At 33.2% G+C, this 24,100-nt stretch overlaps 1 protein-coding gene across 1 annotated transcript in view; it reads left to right on the plus strand.

The window, feature by feature from the left end:
* The first annotated feature begins 13,184 nt into the window (after nt 1-13,184).
* Nucleotides 13,185-24,100, plus strand: part of LOC145248112 (alpha-L-fucosidase-like) — a 59,145-nt gene continuing 48,229 nt past the window's right edge. Inside the window, exon 1 of the mRNA XM_080109903.1 lies at nt 13,185-13,628. Within this exon, the coding sequence (XP_079966029.1) occupies nt 13,258-13,628 (371 nt within the window). The 5' untranslated portion in view covers nt 13,185-13,257. The remainder of the gene's footprint in view (nt 13,629-24,100) is intronic.

Consider the following 24,100-nt stretch of genomic DNA (forward strand, 5'->3'; position numbering starts at 1 on the left):
TTAAATGGGCTGGTAAACAGCAAAACAAAATAAACCAAATACAATACGCAAAAGTCCAGCTAGAATTCGTCACTGACAACTTTCTCTCTCAACTTCCAGCACGTCTTCCCCAACTGCCTCTGCCAACAGGCATTTTATCACCAAACTGACCCCATTCCATTTGCATACATGTGCAGTGGAAGATGAGATCTCGTGAGATTCCACAAGACTACATCTTATAAATCCATGGCTGCCATCTTGCATTTCTCTTTCTCACAGATCCCATCTGAAGGTAAGTTGTATGACCGCACGACGCACACACGGGAGCGCTTTCCTCTTTCAACTACAATACTCAACGAATTTGTTTTTGGATCTATATACTTTGGTATATAGGATATTCAAACATGTGGAAAACTTTTTCATCCGGAAAAAGAGTCGCTCAGGGGTCAACATTGAAAAATTTGGTACTTGGGGTGGGGGTCATCGGATTTGTATCTGTTTGTCAACTATTTCATGATGTTTCAAAACACTTTTTAAAAATCGTGTCAAACTGCCTAATGGTTATCGTACTTGACTCACTCTCGTTAGGTTTTGGCGTCGATCTCAGTTCGAGTATTATTTACCTACGAGAAGTGAATGGTTTACAAAAACCATAGCACTCGCATACACATGCCCCAGTTTCTTTTCGTTTTTTACTTCATTCATTTTAAAGAATTTAACGTTACAGTCAATACCTACGACATTTATATTTATGATAAATAAGAGTTCTGTATTAATTAAAATAAAATATTTATGTGTATTTTACGACCGGGCAATACCGGGCAGCCTGCTAGTATATTATAAAACTAAATGTGATAAAATATCTTATTAAATGACTATAAAAGCAATTTTTCTGAGACTTTCGGTGTAAGACACCTTTTATCAAAGAAGACTGTTATTGTTATTGCTTTTTGTTGTTTTTTTTGTTTGTCTTTTGTTTCTGGTGGTATTAACCCTGAGTGATCAGCCCCTCGAAGAGAGAGAAAAGTATACGTCTGGTGTTGTGGACGGTTTTTATAAATCTGAAGTCGGTGTATATGTGCATGGTTAGCAAAAATTTTAAATAGAAGTTTGGTCGCATCTCTGAAAAAATTATTTCTGTAATGTTTATTTGAAAATATAAGAAAATCAAATAATGTTATAAAAATATTTTATTAAAGATCAGGTAATTCTTTGAATTTTGGTGGATCTTTTTCAATCAGATTTGATTAAAACATGAATCAGTTTAATGAAGTTCTTGTAGTTTGCTTAAACCATTGTGCTTAGTGTGTAAGGAGGTGTGCTTGAAATCTATAGCAATACAATTTTGTAGAAAAAAAACACCGCTGGTTACAAGATAAGATGGATGGAATAAATGACAATATTGAAAGATTTCAATAATTTATTATTTACTTATCTATCTCTTGTCATTTACTTGTGTTACTTCTGTGTAATGGTTGTCATTTAGTTTCAATTATGGGCATAATAAGACTATTTTGTCCTTGAAATAAATGGTATAATTTATGTTGCCTAAAAAATCTATAAGTTTGTGTTCTTTTTATTGAAATCAACACTTCAAATTAACATTAATTTATTATTTTTATAGAAATCGCTCCAGACAACATGTGAAGCCACTTGATGTTCAGAACTAACAAGAACGAAAAATGATTACTGAAAAGACAGGAAATATCTACTGAGCTTAGTCTTGAGGAAAAAAAAGTTTATATTTAATTAATTGGATGAGTAATCTGTATTATTTATTCATTTATTTATTGCAGGTTATTATCCTCATCTTGTAGTTTCACGACGTTTCGACCAACTATTCCTCCGGCCTTCGTCAGGTAGTTACCGTAATGGAATAGAAACTCCGAATCTCCTAACTGCATCCTTAGCAATTACTGCCTTTTATAGCTGTTGTTGTCTCACCACGTTTTTTGCGAATGAATAGAGACGTTGAATCTCTACAGTTCTAGGTGAGCATTGTCTGAAGATAGCGGTTTCAATCCTACCCAAAGCCGACCAAGGGTTAGTTGGCCAAAACGTGGTGAGACGAAAAACAACTATGGAAGGCAGTAATTGCTGAGGATGAAGTTAGGAGATTCGGAGCTACAAATCTGAGATAGTCGAAAGGCTGTCCGAAAATGGTGTCATGTAATTCAAAGGATGTAGGGGGTTCTGGTTTTCTTTCCCCCCCCCCACACACACACACATGCATCCGTACATTCCTATCCTGAACGTTTGTATCATTTTTACTATTTTTTTAATTTAATTATTTTTCTATGTTGCCGTTTTTAAATTATTTTTTTTTTCAAGATTATGTGAAACTTTTGTTACGTCAAAAGTTTCACATCCATGCAAGCAAGGAAAATATTAAAATCTTACATATAAAAATTATGTGAAGCGTGTAGTTTAAAAAATATAAAAAGTAAAAATATTTTTTTCATTATAATTTTTTTGTGTGTGAAAATATTAAATAAACAATGCTGAATTCGATGATAATATTGGTAGCTTGAGAAATTAATTTTTCTTCGAGTTAGACCGAATTCATTAATACGGATTTTATGGGTTTTTTTCCTAATGTTCCTGTAAAAATCAAATACTTTTTTTTTTTTCAGTTGTCACAATTTCATTAAAAAAAAAAGCAAAAATAAATTTATTCATTTTTTTTTTTTTGTTATTTTATTTTATTTTTTTTGGGGGGGGGGTTACTACTGAAAACCATAACTTTCGTAAAGGTATTTTTTGTTTAAACAAAATAATATATTTCCACTAGGATTTAAATAAAAAAAAAAAATGAGTTCAGTCTATTCTGAAATCATTATTTGATAAATACCGAAAATTTCATTAAAAATTTGTTAATTTCCTGATTTTTGGTGAATTTTTAAGTAAAGGAAGGTGTCCATATGTTTAGACATTTTGCACGTACCTAGTTATAGAGATTAAAAATTAATAAACATAATAAATTCTGTTAAACATTTCATCCGATATTTCATTAGTTTGTTTTGTTTTTTTAGTTTTTTATTTATTTATTTATTTATTTTATTTATTTATTTATTGTGCCTTAACACGCTCCATACTACTGGGATTGTGAATTTGACTTAGCAACTACTCGAAAACATATTTCTTTGTTACCGAAAAAAAAACGGTTAATAGATCTATTTTATCCCCTTTGTTAATAAGCTTTTAAGTCAAGAAATATTTTGTTAATGTCCAGTAAGAAATGCCATTAATTAGATTTTGCTCATACACCACTACCACCACCACTACTACACACACTAAAATTGATTTTGTGTCACATCTTGCCCTCGGAGTTAGGCAGGTCGATGCATAGCATCCCTATTTTACCAAGTTCTCAATATCACATACATGGTGCAAGGGAGGTAACTCTAATGACGCAAATGCGATCTCAAACATAATTGTTATTAAGTAGAACTGCGTGCGTGCGTGCGTGCGTGCGTGCGTGTGTGTGTGTGTGCGGACGCGGACGCGCACGCGCATTTGATACGAATCTATAATTTAAGTTACGTCAAAGAAGCATTAATCTCAACAATGCTGCCATTATCTACATAGATGCTAGGGGGCGCTTTTGCATAACATGTCATTAATCTGAGGGGGATAACTCCATTCTACTAAAAGAGTTGTTCTTTTTTTCTTTTTCTTTTTTTTTTCTTTTTTTTTGTGGAAATTATAGGACACTGAAACAAAGGCAACTTCGAGAAATTGTAAGAAAAGAAAGATGCGACTCTTTTTTTTTTTAAATAAATGTCAATTTAAAAAAAAAAAACAAATAATGAAATATTACATAAATGAATTTTTCTTTAAAAAAAACACTAAAATTCGACTACTTAATGTTTCTTACTACTTTTTTATTGAAAAAAAAAAAAAAACCGTTAAGGTAGATGCGACTAATTCTTGATAACATTTTTTTTATTATTCAGTTTTCACCCCAAACAAGGCACAGTGTCACTTTGAAGGAGGGGGCTGCTATCGGGGACATAATTGCATGGGTATTATGAAGGGAGATGAGTAGCAAGATGTATGTTCACATTACACTTGAACTTCTGAAGAGTTGGGGAAGTAGAATCCCGGAACGGAGTTCCAAAGTCTAGCAGATCTGGGGAAGAAACTATTGGAGTAGAAGCCTTCCTAACACCTAAGGATCTCTACTGTGAAGGGGTGGGATTTAGCTGCTTGTCGGGTTTGTCGGAGGTATTCACGTCGAGGGGATACGTGCTTGTAGTTCGTCAGAGCATTCACCATTAAAGTACCTGTAGAACAGGCAGAGGGATGCAACATTTCGTTGATGGGACAGAGGCTGAAACCTAGATGATAGTTCAGGACCTATCAGGTTGGCGACTCTCTTTTGAACCCTGTCCAGGAGTGAGAGACAAGTAGCAGATGCACCAGCCCAAATGTGACAACAGTACTCCATACATGTGCGAATAGTGGTCTTATAGAAGTACAGGATACTTTCAGGCATAAGTAGTTTTCTAGCACGGTAGAGAGACCCCACATTCTTCGCAGCAGCCTTGGCAATGCTCTCGATGTATCTATTCCAGTTCATGTTCCCTGTAAACGTTAGGTCGAGGAGTTTAAAGGAAGTACTTTCGGGTTATATGTTCTTAGTCATTGCTATTGTTGGTAGAGAAGGTTTCTTGTAATTATTGAAGGAAACAAGCTTAGTTTTGGCAGTATTGAATGTGACCATCAATTTTTGTCCCCATTCCACTACAGATGGGAGGTCATTCTCTAGTGTTTCTGCCATTTCCTTAGATATGTGTTCATTTGTTTTCCCCACGTGCCTGTTATAAAGAGTGGTGATATCGGCAAATATACTCATCTCAGAAAAATTTGATTAGGGAGGTCCATTATGAATATCAAGAATAATAAAGGTCCAAGGATAGACCCCAGGGGTACTCCCGCATTTATATCATATTGTTTAAATGTATGACCGTCGAGGACAGCCTGATTTTTTTCTTTTACTTAAGAAGGATTTAATTACATTATGTATTCTTCCAGTGATACCATATGATGTAATTATCATTAGAAGACCATCATTCCATACCTTGTCAAAAGCCTTAGATTTATAGAGAGCTATCGCTCTACCCTCCCCTGTTTTGTCCAGTGAACGGTATATACGTTCAGAGATTACAGTTAGGATATCTGCTGTGGAACGGCTTGCCTAAATCCATATTGATTGTCGGTCAGGAGTTTAGCAGCTGTAAGGTGATGGCCTAGAGCTTGATTAATTAAGAACTCAAATATTTTGGCGAAAAGCGGAAGAAGACTAATGAGACGATAATTTAATGGGTCAGTTCTTTCGCCATAATTCTTGAAAACTGGTACCACAGAAGTGGTTTTCCAGCAGCAGGAAAGCAAGATTCGTCAAGGCTTTTGTTGTAAAGTTTGGATAGAACTGGAGCAACCTCAGCGGAGCATTTTTTTTTAATAGTACAGACGGGATTAAATCGGGTCCACATGCTTTTGAGGTGTCTAGGTTTTTTATGATACCATATTCCTGAGAAGGGGGTGATTTTTAAATCATCTAGTGTGGTGTCTGTCTGCAAAGGAAATTCAGTGAAGGAGTGGTAATCCGGGTCCAAGTTGGGGTTAAGGCAAACCGACTGGCAAGCAGGTTAGCTTTCTTGGTTGCTGTGCAAACAACCTCATGATTATTTGATAGTGGGGAAATCGTTGACTGCCCATTATTTTCTACACTGTTGTAGATTTTCCAAAAATCACGGGTTCCTAATTTCTATGCTTTAATGCGTTTTCTGGTGCTTTCAGTGTATTCTGCCTTAGCTGTCGCTATTTCTCTCTTACAATTATTTCTAACTTCTATATACTTCTGTCTGTTTGAACTGGACTTATGTCAGTTGAATCTGTGGTACACATGCTGCCTTTGAGCAATGGCAGCTACACAAGTAGAAGTAAACCATTGGGGAGAGTGGGGCTTGCTATAGAATTTCCGTGCGGGAATATGTGCTTCAATTGCAGTTTTGAACAATTCAGTGGTCTCATTTGCGTACTGTTCAGCTGGAAGAGAAAAGATATTCCCCCATGGGGCATCTCTGATGAGATCTCTGATGGCTTCCTAGTCAGCCTTTTTGTAATACCTCGTTATTTTGAACAATGGGTTTCCAGTTTTAGACTGAGAATTTAGGGCGATTTCTACCATTATCACAGCGTGATCAGCATTCCCAAGTGGGCTGTAGGTATTCGTTATACAATCATCGGGAACTGTGGTCAAAAATAGATCTAGAAGTGAGGCATGTTGATCTTGCTGGTTTGGGAAACGTGTCGGAAATGTAACCATCTGAGATAGAGAATGGGATATAGAGAAGTTATGTGTTGTGCTACCAGCTACGTCTGTGTAAGTAGAGAATCCAAGCCAGTTACTGTGGTGGACATTAAAGTCACCAAATACATGTACTTGTGCGCTAATATCGAGAGAGAGTGCTAGTACATCTATGCTATCAGACACTTTGTTTATTAGGATACAGTTCTGGGTTTCTCTTCATCAATAGCAAAAACTTAAATTATTAAAAACAAAAAAAAGGGGGGAGTAAAACTTAAAATATTAATTACATTTCAAAATTAATTACGTTACATAGATGTACAATACATTTTTTAACTTTGGCAATCGTGGAATTTAACGGATTGTCCCAAGGGAGGTAACTCTATTTTACTAAGAGATTTGTTCATTTTTATTCATACGTTAATTTGAGACACTGAAACATTCGAAGAATTTTATAAAAAGAAACAAAAAAATGTATTTTTTTATCATTTTATTGATTTATTTATTTACTTATTTAATTTATTTGTCAAAGTTACACTAATAACAAAAAAATATGCGGCGACCAAAATTACAGAGGAATTGTAATTTTTTTAAACTAATGTTCTCTTTTGTTATTAATGAGATCGAAAAGTTTATATGATGCTAAAATTAAAATTGTACCTGAAATCAATAGATAGATCATCACTATCATCATCATCATCTTTTTTTTTTTTTTTTTTTACTTGGCTGCCACCACTTATTAAGGGCCGAAGGTCATTCGAGGATGAGGGTTAATAAATGTAAGGTGGTAGTGTAGTAATCGTTAATGGGTAGAATTTGATTATTTATGGGGACGGCTCAACAAGAACTTGTTTACTATGGATTTGAAGGCTATGTAGAATCTGCATTTCGATTTGGGCACAGATAAAGAGTGGGAGATATCGTATATAGCGGTTTAGCTAGTCAAGTGTTCGTGAAGATTTGGCAAGGGGAATCATCGATTGGAGTTCAGTTCATTTTTATGGTACTTGCCATAAAAATAACGATAGAGCAGAGACAAGCCCGCAACATCTCTTCTGTGAGAAAAAGATTGCAAGGAAGAGAAAAGGGCATCACCTTGTACGTTTCGAAACCAAACTCATCAAGGCTGTATAGGACGAGCCGAGCAGCTCCTGCCCAGATGTGCCAACAGTGTTCCATTTAAGAGCATATCTGGTTATTATACAGACAGAGAATTGCACCAGCAGTGACGTACCTACTGAAGTGGTAGAGTGATCCAATAATTTTTCCAGCAAATTGTTTAATTTTCGATTTTTGAGGCATTATCGAGAAACGACCGTCCAATGTCAGACATTTTTTTTTTCTTGTTCCAATTTAAGACCTGATACTACTTGTCAGTATTCTCTACTAAGGGCACTTCCAGCGATTAGCAATAAATGAAAACCCCTTTAAACGAGGAGATAATGCCTGTGATGATAACACCTTGAATAGATAATAAATTTAATCTAGTCAGAATGATTCTGTGTCTGGTAAAGTTTCACACATTTTATTTGAAATTCCGAACGATCATGTAAGCAGTAGGGACAATTTAAGGTTAAAGTTATATGGATAACTGAGAGCTTTTGTAGAAGACCCCTCCCACAATCCTACTAATAAAAAAAATGTTTTGTAAAAAAAAAAAGTTCCATTAGCCAGAGAGCGCACACATGCCCTTGACCTATATTTGTGGGTCGTGTTTGAACACGCGTCATGCGTTAAGATTAGGTTGTAGGTTTCTTTGTAGATATCCATGACACTTTGTTTTTCACCATACAAAATGCAGAAGAAAACGTTACTGTGGATTGCATTGTGGAATTGTGAACACCTGTCTGTAATTTATTTAGAATCAGAAATATCGGGGAAATGATCATTTTATGCAAACACTCAATAACATGAATTGATTACATCCTCTTAATTAAAATACTAAAGCGTGATGTTTATTACTACAACCCACATTTTTTTGAGCTTTTTTTTGTGTGTTTTGTTTTGTTTTTGTTTTTTTGTTTGTCTACTTTATGTAATCAATGAAAGCGATTGGAATTTCCTTCTTTTTAACCAAGAAACTAATAGACTGAAAAATATCTGTAGTTTATTGGCTAGGCAGAACCAAATGGCGATTTAGCAGACGCTTCCAACCCTTTGTAAAAATAGGCTGTCCACTGTTTTCTGGTTTATTTAGAATCGACAGCAAGCAGGTCAATCTCTAAATGGGAGTTGAACTTGAGTGTGAGCAAAAGAAATAAGGTTGAAGTGTAGGCCCGAATAGCAAATGTAATATGATTTTTTTTTTCAGAATTAGTTTCTACCTAATATCATTTCCAATGCATCCTCGCACCTCAGGGGCTTTAGGATTGAGATCAGAGTTAGGCTGAACAGATTGTGGAATAAAGGCTACTATAGAATGCATCACGGAATAATGGACAGCTATCTGTGTGAGTTCGTGTGGAGGCAGAAATATAAGGGAAACGATCTTTTTCATGCAAAAAGTCAATGGCTTGACTAGATACCATTCTCTTAAGTAAGAAATAAGACGGGGGGAGGGGTCTTTCCATTTATTTCCCGCCAAATTATATTTTTATGTACGTTCGTTCATCATGATATCATCTTCCCAGGAATTACCTCCACATTTTAATTGGTAATGTAACTGTTAAGTGTTGGGCTATTATGTTGAACAAAGATGACGGTAGTAAATCAAATCAGCGAAGAATCAATGCAGTCACGATCTCGAGTGTTGAGTATTTCTTAAGAACAAAGATGGCAGCGAAGAATCAATGTAGTCAGGATCAGCAGTGGTTCAGTCATTTCAAGACAGAGACTGGTAGTAAACTGATTTGCATCCAAAATTCGATATTTTTATAATGAGGTTGGAGGCTTCTCATTGGTTAATTGTCCTGGCCATAGTTATAAATAAGATCGTCCAAATGTTGGTATTCATATCCTCCATTGTAAGCAAAAACATTTTAACAGTAACATTGTTCAAAGTAGCAGCGGTAGTGAATGATGTTTTTATGTATCGACTCTCGATTGAAAAAAAATATCTCCAATGAACAGTTTCTTTCAACTAATCAGATGTACAAGAATATTCACTCCAATTCCAGCACATACTATAAAAACTTAAATTCACACATGTTTCTTTCTCTCTTTCTTATTTCCTTCCAGAGACAACATGCGTGCGCACCACATAATTCTGCTTACACTTTTAGGGCCTTCGACAAACAAAATGCGACATGCATACAAACTTGCATATGGTCAATAATTCAAATGAATGTCACACATCTAATGCGTGCAGTTCATAGATAAACTTGCTCATTAATGAAACATATATCTTTATGCCTATACCATTAACACACACATAAACATACACGGTGACATCTGAAATGAACACATGTATTCAATTTCTTCTTAAACACATTCTTTCACCTAGAACGTTCCTTAAAATTTTTGAATTTTCAATCTTTACCAATCTTTCAAGTTTTTTTTTTCTTTGTCTTTACTAATAAAAATAATTATTTTTTTGTATAGAAAGACTTTGTCATTCTTGCTTTTAGTGTCTTATGCTCAACAGTATCTGTCCTATTGTCATGGGGCTATCCTTCCAGACATTACCTTTTCCTTTGGAAGGAGCAATAGTTAGGGTTAAAGTTAGGGTTATGGGCAGTTTGAAAACAAAATTTTTATTAGTGGTGAGCATTAAATGGAAAGATATGTGTTGCAGTTTCTACTATTGTAACATTGAGCATCCTTTCACACGGTTCCGGATATTTTGTAACATTGAGCATCCTTTCACACGGTTCCGGATATTTTGTAACATTTTAATGGCCCCAACAGTTTTGCAAAGAAACAAAAGATAGAGAAATTCACTTTCTTTGTTAGTTGATATAAAAGGCATTTATATATGATACTTTCTGAAATAACATATTACATCTTGTTTTAAAAGTCTCTTATTCTCCATGTAGTTGATAAAACTCTGCCGTGTCTAACGCGTGCTTTTCTCTTCTCATGCGTCGACATGTTTCCTTGTCCATCACCACAGGTTTTTTTCATCTTTCTTTTTCTTTCCACTGTTATCTGTCTGCAACTCGTCCAATGATCATTTTTTTTTTCAACTTTTGGATTAGATTGCATCTTATTTTAAAAGTTCCTCTCGCACAGACTCGTGCTTCCAAATCTTATGGTCGCCCATGGCTTTTCCATCGCTTGCCACACACGTGTGTTCTTTTTTTTCTCCTTGCTTTTCTTTCTTTCTTTCTTTTTTTTTTTTTTGTTCTTTGTTTGTATACGTTCAAATAACTTGAACCAAACCAAAACACCCTTTGTCGAACTAAACCTAAAAGCGTTCTTGTTCAAAGAGAGGCGACATATCTATTTTATTTTCAATATGTCCTTCAAAGCAAAAACAATATTTTCTTTCTTTACTGTGACATTGGCAAGGACATTTGCATACGTGTCATATGGCTGCTGCTGAGGATGCTGTGGCTGCTGCTAAATATGCGTCAGCAGCACTGTTACACTATAACCCACATTTTGTTATATTTGTGGGTGGGTATTTGGGGGCAGGGCTCTACTAAAATAGGTCCGAAAACTGACTACTACCCAGTCACCCTCTCTTAAAAATTAAAATATATATATATATATATATATATATATATATATATATATATATATATATAACTTAAAAATGTGGTTGTTCGTCTGTTTTTGTTTTTATTTTCAGAAAATAGAATAACAAACATTTTTTTTTTCAACATTAATGTTAGTAAGCAGTCCCTATTTACTTTCCTTTCATGGATAAGTTTATTATTATTATTATTATTATTATTATTATTATTATTATTATTATTATTATTATTATTATTATTATTATTATTATTATTTAACTTATTTTAAAGCATTTATTTACTTTGAAACACAAGTGATGTTGAGTGTTAAGTTAGAACAAGAAAAAAATGGCGGACATTAGACGGTCATCTAAAGAGCCTCCGTAATTGCTTTAAAAAAAATCGAAAATCAAACAAAATACTAGTAGAAACCAACCCAATGTGACATTGTCGGCCACAAACTTATCCATGTAAGTAGAAGTAACTTATCTCGCCTTTGGTAACATTTATTTGTTATATATTTGTTTTTTTACCACTTTTTCGTTTTGGTGGCTATACTGGAAAATGCCCGGATTTTATAATATGGGGAAAATCCACCTCTCCAAAAGGGGATACTCTGGATCGGGACAACTATCAAAATTACCTCAGTCTAGAAGTATTTCTCTTTTACTGGCGAATGGCAGAAAAAATGAAACGTAATATCACACTTTGTTCCTAGACCAAAGGCCAAGAAAAATGCAGTATAATAGGGACTGCCAAAATTCACCACAGAATTACCCCACCCTATATGTAACACGATGTAACTTTATTATAAATTAATATTATCAGTATAACTTTTGTACCATTTAAAAGGAGAAGGGCAAAATAAACCAATAATAATTTAAAAATATTTTTCATCGAACGCAAATAATGAAATTGCGAGACGAAAATCGTGTTTACATAATTGGCGCTTTAAAATAACGTTCCCATGTAGTAGACATTCCGAACGTGAACATACCCGTGTTTAATAAATCTAGCAAAAATCAACTAATGGTCAGATTTTCGTGAAATTTTCGATACTTATCCATTTTAGAATGAAATTACATATAAAATGCAGTTTCTATAAAATATATAAAGGGAAATATTTTTAGTGTGTGTTCTCCCACCCCCATATGTATTTTTTCGAAATTCGACAAAAATATATTTAAATCTATCGAAATTTCTATTTATTATAGAACATAGGAGTCAAATAAGTAAAAAAATATTTATTTTTTAAAAGTTTAAATACACGTATTGAACAAAAAATTTACCGTGAAGTTGCAATTAAAAAAAATGATATTAATTTAATATTATGTTTTTTAATAGCGTTTTTTTTTTTTCGAATTAATATATACTATAATCAATTGAATTGCCAAGAAAAAGAAACTTCGTAAACATTAATTAATTTTTTAAAAGATTACAACGATTAAAATTTCATTATTTCAAAATGTTCTGTTACAACATAGATTTTTAATTAATTCTGTTTAATTTTTTTTTAATATTAAGTTTTTACATAAACATGGCTCTTGTCAGTTATTTTATCGCCAGATTAAAACAGATTTGAAAATATGATTGCACAAAAATATTAAACATTTTGTAGGCCTCCCACCTCATATTTTGTTTCTTCTCTTTTTACTGAATAAAATATGGAAGCCGGTAGGTAACCAAAAAAACATTCAGTAACGCCGTATTTCATATTTAATATACAAATGTTTATAATATTATTAATAATTAAACTGTGTAAGTCTTAAAACCTAACAAAATTATAACAAAGATTAATTATTAATTTCAGTTTGAAGAAGAAAAACAAAGGTTTTAAAAAAATCATTAAGTTGCTTCTGCTTTTTCATAGTTCGTATAGTTAACACAATCTGACGTCACGGAATATGCGCTCCGTTTTTCACATTGTTTTGTGGATACCTACAGTATAAAATGGTTAAAGTTTATTTTTGTTGTTGTCGCAATGTAGTATTTATTTACTTACTTATCTTTATTTTATTTATTTGCTTATTGTAATTTAGCTTAAATATATTTTGCACCAAGTTTCAACGATCGTTTATGAGAGTAATAACTTTTGAAATCTAACAAGTTTTGACCGTTTTTGTTGTTGTTGTTGTTGTTGTTGTTGTTTGTTTGTTTGTTTGTTTGTTTGTTTGTTTTGTTTTGTTTTGTTTTTTGGGTTTTTTTTACACGTGAAATCATATAAAACAGAAAAATATCACATGACATTAAGTTTGACTTGGACTTGTCACATGTTGAAGAAAAAAAGCAGGGGGGATAACTCTAATATCCTTAAGTTAGATTAGCGCATGAATTTGAGTGGAAAACATGGCGGAGAATTGTCGTGTTTATCTACACTTCGTTTTTTTAACGTTTTTCTTTTTAATATTTGTTGGCTTTTCGACTGGTGAGACTAAATATGAACCTAACTGGGAGTCTCTCGACAGCCGCCCGCTGCCAACCTGGTTTGACGAGGCTAAAGTCGGCATATTTTTGCACTGGGGCGTGTTTTCCGTCCCGAGTTTTGGATCCGAATGGTTTTGGTATTATTGGAAAAGGGCTAAGAATCCCCATTATGTGAATTTCATGAAGAAAAATTATCCACCCAATTTTACTTATGCCGACTTTGCCCCTAAATTCACAGCAGAGTTTTTTGATCCGGACGCCTGGGCCGATCTGTTTGAAAAGGCCGGAGCAAAGTGAGTGAAATTGTGTTGTTTATTTTTTGTTTGTTTCTATGCTTTCAAATAACCTGAACCAGGTCAAACCGCCCTTTGGCGAACTCTTTTTTATTTATTTATTTATTTATTTATTTTCTTAGTTACCACTTATCAAGGCCCGAAGGCCACTTGAGGATAATGGCTAATGAATATAAGGTGGTGGAATGGTGTAAATTAGGTAGCATTTGATTATTTATGGGGACGGCTTAACAGGAACTTGTTTACATTGGATTTGAAGGCTACCATGTTGTATTGAATCGGGAAGCAGGTTTGCGCCGTTTCCGGAACAGGCGGAACACTGTTCAAAAAGCGGGCAGTTCTAGGAAAGAAGCTTATGTAACTGTGCTGAATTAATAACGTTGTTATTTAGAAAGCCATTCTTAACATGGGGAGAGGAGTGTATTTTGTAACTATTCTGTACTTTCACCGGCTATGCGGACGTTGTCGAGACTGCCCCCCCCCTCTAAATTCCACAATTTTCATTTTTTTTTTTTTTTTTAACTTTTTTCCTGTTAATATCATCGATTACAGACTTAAGTTTCAGATTATTATCAATAAAATTGCAAAAAAAAATTTTTAATAACTTTTCACGTGGGGGTTCAGTTTTCAATTATAACGTTGTACTAAATTGAACACAAACTTTGTGACCACGATGAGAAAAAAAAATGGAAACTCTCTCTGATGTGACCGGAAGTTAGGAGTTAGAACGGAGGGGTTAAAAAAGAAAGATTTCTTTACCCCCCTCTTCCCTCCTCCCACTCTCATCTATGTATCTACCCTTCCCACTCTCATCTCTGTATGCATGTATCTATCTATTCATCGTGGTCACAAAGTTCGTGTTCAAGTTAGTACGTTATAATTGAAAACTGAACCCCCACGTGAAAAGTTATTAAAAAAAAATTTATTACAATTTTTTTTTATAATCTGAAACTTAAAAAAAAAAAGTGAAAATTGTGGAAGCTCGACAACGTCCGCCGAGTCTTTTTTTTTTTTTTTTCCGTTAAAGTTTAGTAACTAAATCGTGCTCGTAAGAGAAGCGAAAGATCGATTTTTTTTTTTTTTAATATGCCCTTTAAAGCAAAAAACAATATTACTTATTGGACTGTCATGTCGAAAATAGTAAGATATCCAAAAATTACGAAAATTCATTGCGTGGAACATCTGCTAAGTGCTACTCTATTTTTAGTAAAAAAAAAAATTATTTCGATATAGGCTACACATGTTGGATGCCATTACGATGTAATCTAAAATATGATTTCTGAGTTATATCCCTTGTTTCTGCAATCTTCGCCGTCTACTCCGAAACATATACGAAAAATGCAATTTTCTCCAATTTTCCGTAAAAATTTTAACTATAAATAACTTCCTACTCAATGAATTTTCATAATTTTTGGATATATTACTATTTTCGATATTTCGTAATTTTTTCTTAATATTAATATTTTCGATATGACGGTTAAGTAATCGGGGTTTTTTTTGGGGGGGGGTTCTTAAAAGGAGATATACAGAACATCGATCTGTCGCTTCTCTTTGAACAAGCATCCCTAAAATTTAGGTTAGGGCGTAATTTATAAAGATAGCGGCCATGGAAGAACGCAAGAAAAAATTGTTTATGCATTAAAAGTAGTTTTGTTGTTGTTTTCGTTATATATTACTAAATGAGGAATCATTTCCATTAAATAACCAGTTAGTATTATGCATTTAAAATTGAGAAAATTGAAAAGTGTCTACGTTATGTGAAGGAGCCCAAGCAAAGCAAAATTGCCACCGAATTTGACCGGATGTTGTGTTTATCTAACAACAAAAATTGAATTTTAACTGGAAATGAATTCTGATGTAATATTTTATAATAATAAAACATTAGGGTTTGTATTACAAGCCAGAGAGGTACGAAAAATTGCCAATATATATATATAACAAATAAATGTAATCAAAGGCAAAATAAGTTACTTTTCTATCTAACTGGATAAGTTTTTAGTGTTTTTAATTAATGTAAAATGTTTATTCAGTTTGGAAAACAAGTAATATTGAGCGCTATCAGGGAACAGGAAGAAATGGCAGTGCTGTCTCTTTACTTCTTTGAAGTTTCAATAATCCCTTCAAAATAAGAAATAAAACAAAATATTTTATTATTTTATATTTATATTTTTATATTTTATTCCCACATGAAATTAAAGACAAATTGAAAAGTGCACTTACCTGATATTCCCTATGTACTGTTTATAACTTTATGTGCATATGTATATATTAAAAAGTTTGAATATGTATGGTAATGCCTTTCTATATAATAGTCTTCCTTAACTACCATAGAGAAAAGTTGGTAGAGACCGCAGACATAATTCTTTTTTAACTTTGACCCCAATTTTGACCCCTTAACATTTATTGTTTTGGGCTCAAATTAAATTAAAATGTTTGACCCATGTCCAAGTAACCTACATCTAAAATTTCAAGTGTTTAGACCTCAAATTGGCGGAGGAGTTTGGTAGAGTCTGCAAAGGTCAACTCTGTAAACTTTTATCTCTTGCCAGCCAAATTTTCGTCTAAAAACTAATTAAAAAGCTTGCTGCATGTTCGAATACCCTTTATGTAAAATTTCAAATATTTAGACCCAAAATTGGCTTTATAGTTTGCTAGAGACCGCAAAGGTAAAATCTTTTGAACTTTGACCCCTCGGAAGCCAAATTTTCAGAAAAAAAAAACGATTAAAACGCTTGCCCTATGTCTGAATACATTTTCTGTAAAATTTCAAATGTTTAAACCAAAAATTAGCTGAGTAATTTTGTAGAGACCGCAGAGGTCAAATTTTTTTTAAGTTTGACACCAATTATGACCCCTTAACATTTATTGTTTTAAGTTCAAATCAAATTATAAAGTCAGATCCATGTCCAAGTAATCTACATCTAAAATTTCAAATGTTTAGACCCAAAATTGGCGGAGGAGTTTGGTAGAGTTCTCAACGGTCAAATTGTTAAACCTTTACCCCCTTAACGGCCAAATTTCTGGCCGAAAACCAATTAAAGATTTTCTCAAATCTCAATACGTCTTATGTCAAATCTCGAGTCTGTAAACTGAAAATTGACAGTTATTTGGTAGGGAAGTGTACACACAGATAGACGCACACAATCAGACATTTTCATTTTTATAGATATATAAATTACTAGCAGTTCGACCCGGCTTTGCTCGAGCCCAATGTACTACGTGTGAATACACTTTATGTAAGATTTCAAAAATTGTCTAAGTAATTTCGTAGAGACCACATAGATAATTTTTTTAAACTTTGACCCTAATTTTGACCCCTTAACATTCATTGTTTTGGTGCAAATCAAAATAAAGTTTTACCCATGTCCAAGTTACCTACATGTAAAATTTCAAATGTTTACACCTAAAATTGTTGGAGAAATTTGGTAGAATCTGCAAAGGTCAACTCTTTCAACTTTAACTTTTTGACAGCAAAATTTTCGTCCTAAAACTGATTAAAATGCTTACCGCACGTCTGAATACCCATTATGTATAAATTTTAAATGCTTACACCCAAATTGGCTTAATAGTTTGCTAGAGACTGCAAAGGTAAAATCTTTTGAACTTTGATCCCTTGGCAGCTCAAATTTTTGACCCAAACCAATTAAAAAGCTTGCCTTATCTCTGAATACTCTTTATGTAAAATTTCAAATGTTTAAACCAGAAACTGGCTGATTAATTTGGTAGAGACTGCAGAGGTCAAATTTTTTTAACTTTGACCTCAATTTTAACCCCTTAAAATTTATTTTTTGGGGCTCAAACTAAATTAAAGTTAGATCCATGTCCAAGTAATCTACATTCAAAATTTCAAGTGTTTAGACCCAAAATTGGTAGAGGAGTTTGGTAGAGTTTTTAAATGTTTAATCGTTGAACTTTGATCCCTTTACAGCCAAACTTCTGGCCAAAAACTGATTAAAAAGATTTTCCCAAATCTCAATAACCCTTATGTCAAATCTCGAGTCTCTAGACTGAAAATTGACAGAGTAGTTTGGTAGGGAAATGCACACACACATACACTTTCACTTTTATAGATATATAGATAATACAAAGCCAACTATTATAATAATATTTAACGAAAGCAAACAATATGAAACTATATTTAATGCATAAACAGATTTTTTCTCGCATTCTTCCATTACCCCATGATCTTTGTAAATTCCCCCCAAACCTAAATTTTAGGGGTGCTTATTCAAAGAGAGGCGATAGATCGATTTTTTTTTTTTTTTTTTTTTAACAAAATTTCCTTTTAAGCAAAAACAATATTAATTAATTGTCATGCCGAAAATAATATATCCAAAAATTACAGAAATTTATTGAATAGAAAGTTATAGTTAGAAGTAATTTTTATGGAAAATTGGGAAAAATTCCATTTTTCGTAGATGTTTCATGTGTAGCCCAAATTAAAAACTTTTTTTTTTTCTTATTAAAAACACAATAGCAGTTGCTACTCAATGAATTTTCGTAAATTTTGGATATTTTCAACATGAAAGTTCAGTAAGTAATATTGCTTTTGCTTGAAAGAGAATATTGTAAAAAGTCGATCTTTGAACAAGCACAGTTTTAAGTTAGGTGGTAAACTTTCACAAAAACAAAAACACTCGACTAGCTACAACCATTATATACGATTCCCCCCACTCTCTACCACAAACATGATCATGAATTTTATAAATTGATTAACGTTAGTTTAAGATTAAAAGAAAAGTACTTTTGCACTTTGTGCACAGGATTTTTGTAAATGTTGGCTCAAGTTTGACCGGTAGCTGACATAAACCACCAGAATATGTCAAGCGCCGATCAAATTTAAAAACGCTAGTAAATAATACAAAAAAAAAAAGTAGCGGATACTAATTACAATGAAAAAAATGGATAAACAATAAAATATAATACCAATCTATCTTAAGTTTCATGAATAAATATATTTTAATAAATAGAAACTTTTTTTTCAAAGAGAATTTTAAGGAAAGAATTAGATTTTTTTTTGTAAGTTTTTAATGTTTATTGTTAGGAAAACTTTTGAATTGTTTTTTTTTTTTTTGTTTTGTTTATTTATTTAAAAGAAATGTTCTACAAAATTTTTAGGAAACTGTTGGCATGTTTATATGGTTAGGGTTGGCCTGATTAAATTTATGTGTGATTAAAAATTAAATTTTGGCACTTGTGCATAGGTACAACTTTTTTTGCTTTTTCAGTTGGGACATTTGGAGTGCATAGCAGGCGAAGACAAATGCAATTTCAGAACCGAATCAAAAAGATTTTTATTTTTTTTTTTTGTAACAAAATTAGAATTCTGAATTTTTTTTTTTTTTTAATAAAACATAAAATGAAAACAGTTGTACCTGCACACAAGTTCACAAGTGTCAAAATGTGTTACAAAAACTTTGTTTTATTAAAAATAAAAAAATCACTATTTTGTTAAAAAAAAATACTTATAAGTTTCTTTATATTTATTTAAAACAAAAAACTTTCTCAACAAAAAAGACATGCATCCAAAAAATTCGATTCACTTCTGAAATTGTATTTGTCTGCCCCTATTATGTACTCTCTAAAGGTCCCAACTGAAAAACAAAAAAGTTGTACTTATGCACAAGTGTCTGATTTTTTTTTTTTTTTTTTTCTAATTTATTAAAAGTCGTCTGTTTCAATTTTTATTTGCTAAGTACGTTTATTATCGCTTTTTCATTGGCTGATCAACTTGATCAGTACTCGACTGATTTTATTTTATGTATTAGGGATCACAAGACTTGAGAAAGTAAATATTAACTCTTATGACTTGTTTATTTCTTTCAATAACGTTTGTCTAAATATACATCATGTTTGTAGAAATTTTTTTTTTTTTTTTGCCACCAACAAAAGGAGGGTTAACCTGTAAATTCACCCTTGTCCGCACTTTTCTCAATAACTATACCTTGGAATTTTTTTTGAAATTTTGTACAAACATTAAACATGATATGAGTAAAAAAGTAACAGAATGGATTTTCTGGGAAAACTCCGGTTGCTCCCCCCCCCTCCGGTTGCCTTTCGGGTTAAAATGGCTAAAATTGATACTTTTGTGCTTATCAAAAAAAATTGATGCCTTGCATTTTTATAAAACTTTCTGAAAAGTTGTAACTGATTTCTATATAATTTTGTTTGTTCTATACTTCACGATAACTCTTGGGTGAACCCCAGGGGCTTTTTAGGGCTAATAAAAACACTCCATTTTGGGGACTATTTTACCATATTTGTCCAAAATTTTCTGTGTATGTCTATTTAGCAGTTTTACATGGTGCTGAACTCAAATTTAAATATGTTAAGGCCTTGGGGACTTTGGGGGCTAAATGGAGGAGGGGGATGATGATGGACTTAGTCATTTCTTTTTTTGCATGGTGCAGAACTCAAATTTACATATGTTAAGGCCTAAAACTGCACCGTATGTTCATTTTCACCAGGATTTGACATCCCCTGGGGACTTTTGGAAATAAATGGGGGGGGGGCAATGCTGAACCTAATCATTTCTTTTTTTTTTTGCCTCGTTCACTGTGCACTCACGGGGGACCATGCATGCTTCACTTGTTTTTTTTTTTCTTATTCTTCAGATTACTATTCTCACAACAACCAATATAACTCCAACCCTTTTCAGATGCATCTTGTCAAACTAGAATCTTTCTGTCAGACTCAAGAATCTGTACAAAATTTCAAACAGAACTCTTTATTCAATTCACATAAGTAGCATGCTTTCCTTCTGTCAGCCATAATCGGGTAAAAGTCTTGAGTTATTCACAATTGTATTCTTAGTATCGACCGCACCGAGGATTGAACCTCCAACTTCCAGAAGAGTATCACTTAGAATTGAGTTTTACTTAATATGATATTTATCCATTATGCCACGGGTCTTTGTGAGTTTGACAAGATACCTGAAGAGGGTCGGAGGTTACATCAGCCGAAATATTCAAGATGAGAACAGTAGTCCAAATAATCAAAAAAAAAATATATATATATATATACATATATATAAATTATCAATCCTCATCTCAAAAATTTCGAGACCTATCAAATCAGAACGGACCAAAATTAATGCAAAAATGAAAAGTTTGTGAAAATATTTGAACATTTCTTATAAGTTTCTTTACCTGTCCCCTCTCACCACCAGAAAGTTAGATACAAGGGTCAGTTTATGGTAAGGAGTGCAGCTCCACCAAAAAGTGAGTACTGGATAAATTGGTGCAAAAACTTACTATGATCATTCTCTGGTGAGGATGTCACAGAAAATACACAATTGTAAGACAAGGAAAAAAAAGTAATTAAAAAAGGCAAGACTGTCAATATCATGCAACAACAGTCTCCAAGGATTCTCATGCAACCGTTTCCAAGGATTCTCGTACCTGTTCATTCCCATTCTCCCCACAGCCTCCTTTGATGCAGCCAAGCAATAAGACTTTGCATGAGCCGCGAGACTTTCCGTCATTTTACAAGACCGCCCAGTTATAAAAGCTGTGGGCGCCGCCATCTTGATTCTGTTCTCCTTCCCGACAGCTTGACTCCAGATGACGCACAAATGTGCGGATGCTTAAATGGTAAGCCACAATTTTCCCTACACAATAAACGAACCCTTTCTGCCAAAGAAGGAGGTAATGCCTAGGATGATGGATTCCTAATATCTACCACAATGGATATTATGATCCTGCCAGAAAACTCAGACTCTGTGCCAGCGAGAAATAATTACTCTGAACCTTTGTCATCAGTCAAACAAATGAGGTTTAAGCATATGAAACTTTGGAATTTATTGATTTTTTTTTTTCAGCGCTTCTACAGAATTGGGATTTTGTAGTCGATAAATGGAGTTTTCAGATAAAAAAAGGTTTCAGCTGATTTTCTTTTTGTCAATTCTAATAAGTTACAATGGTAGCTTCCAAATTATGCAGTCGAAATTACCTGAATATTACTGTTAGCAATTGTGTTAGCAGGTGAAAAATTGCTGCGATCTTGTTTAAATCGAAATGGAAAATTACCTCCCTTTTGAACTCTTCTGTGTCTTACGATCGTTTTCATCAAATTCTACTTTTTTTTCTTTAACAATTTTCTACCTTACTGATTTTCGTAATTTTTGGATATAATCATCTTAAAAATACGAGGAATACATTGTTTTCATGTGAAATTCAGTATTGATTTCCAAAATCTCGTCCCAGTAGTGTATAAGTGACATTTTCTTTCCTTTATTTATCTATTTATTTATTTATATATTTTAATAACTTCTTTGCATGTCTTAGAAGCGTGTGGTCATACAACAGTTTCCCCGCTTTTTTATGCAGTCATTTGCATTATTGTTGGATTCTGCAAGATCTTTCAAGCTGCATCGGTTGGGCAGTAGAAGGCAGACAAAGCACTATTGCATCGTATGGTTCTCCTCTACATCTCCGCAGATGGTTGGGTTAGTTTTGTAGCCCCATCATTGCAACTTTTGACGGTCCTATTCCTGTTCTCGCGTGGCTAAGTATAAGTAGAACCAGAGTGGTTCTGAACCAGGAGGAAGTGTGTCGGAAGGGGAGGTTTCCATGTTGGTAGGAGAGGGGGGGGGCTATTCTCTAGTCGTCTACAGTTTTAGTCTAGTATCTTCCTCAGATGGTAGGGGGTTTGATATGGCTGAAGAAGCTTCTTGAATAACAACAAAGTGTAGTTTTGAACTTTGACGCAAATTGAAATTGTCTTAAACTTTTTGGATCTTTTTTTGTTTTTTGGGTTTTTTTCTTAATGTTTTTATGTTTGGTTGCTTTCAGGTCAACCTCTCAGATTATTATTATTTAAAAAGTGATTACTTTGTCAAAACATGAGAAAACAATCACCTGTTCTTTCGGCTGACCTAAAATAACCACATGATATGGGGTGAAACAAATCTATATCGTCCTGCAAAATGTGACTGAATCAACATTTGTTTCGCCAAAGTTTCTTTCCTACATATTTTAATAACACAATATTCATGCTAAAATATACTTTAGTTCTGGGATTGAGTGATCTTCGAAAACAGTTGTGGGAATTGTGCAGTTAAACCAACAAACGAAAAAAGGGATTTAAAAAAATATCAAATATACACTAAATAAATGTTATGGTGCAACTACATTATAAGAATGAAATTCAAAACTTTCAATATTGAATTTCAAGGTAAACCAAAGATCTTGTCATGCTACAATGATAAATATATGCAAAAATTACGAAAAATGATGAGGAAAAAAAAAATGGTTAAAACATTTTTTGATGAAAATTAGCGAATATAAAATATTTGGCTAAAAAATAAACTTGAGAGTTCCAAGGGGAGGTAAGTAGCATGTAACTAATGCCAATTTTTGAATAGTGTGTTAACAATCATAAATATGAGTTACTTGCCTTGTTTTTACTATAACTGAGTTACTTCCTTTGTTATGTCACATATTCTCGTATATGGTGAGGGTTTTTTGCAATAAAGATCGAAAACTCATTTTTTTTTTTTTAAATAATGCAGCAATATTTAAGTATTTCTGACATGCCAATTAAGTAGATATTGCTTTTAATTGTTTTTGTTTTTTCTTCAATTTTTTTTTTCTTTTTTTTCATAATTTCGCTAATTTTTTTTGTTTTTCACACAAATGTACTTTATGTGCCTGAGGGTGTTCTTAGATAGGCTTTGTATCAGAATACCTCCGATAAGTATCGAAAATCGATAATCAAAATAACTCTGAAAGAAGGAGCAGTCCGATTTTGACCAAAGTTAACACTTTTACCCAGCCTAAGATCACAAGTGCATTTGAGAAGTTTTATCAGTGCATTAGCAGTGGGGCCCCATGTATAAAATCAGCAGTGGTTACTTTGATAAGACAGGGGCATGTTCGAAATGAATGTTTGTGTTTTAGAGCACCATTTGAATCATGGCACTTGACTTTTGAATTTTAAACTTTAATTCAAGTCATTATATTAAAATGATTTCATAAAATCAATAGTTGGTCCTCTACAGTGCAATGTAGACTACAATGAATTATGGATTAAGTCATTGCAGGGAGACATGTGAGCTTGCCCCTAGTGCACTGTAGTGGGTTCTGAAATTTTATTGACGAATGAGCGATTTCACCAATTTCAATGACAATAGAAGTATTGGAAGTGTGGAACATTCGTTGATCTTAATTCAATCCCTGACAACGTCGGGTCTCCCTACTAGTAATACACACACACACACATATATATATATATATATATATATATATATATATATATATATATATGTATATATAATCAGCACTAAACAAATCGTAACTCAATATACACAAACTTGCACTATATAAAGTACTTGTGTGTCTGTATGTATATGTGTATACCGGTATCTTTCTTTATTTTTATAAAGTAATAGGGTTCGTGTGTTTCTGTCTGTGTGTACAGCTCTCCATCATCAACGAAATATAAACGAGGTAAGAGGGTAGATCTCTCCTGGT

This window comes from Euprymna scolopes, chromosome 26, assembly GCF_053919585.1.
Source record: "Euprymna scolopes isolate OS-2025 chromosome 26, ASM5391958v1, whole genome shotgun sequence".
Taxonomy (NCBI): domain Eukaryota; kingdom Metazoa; phylum Mollusca; class Cephalopoda; order Sepiida; family Sepiolidae; genus Euprymna; species Euprymna scolopes.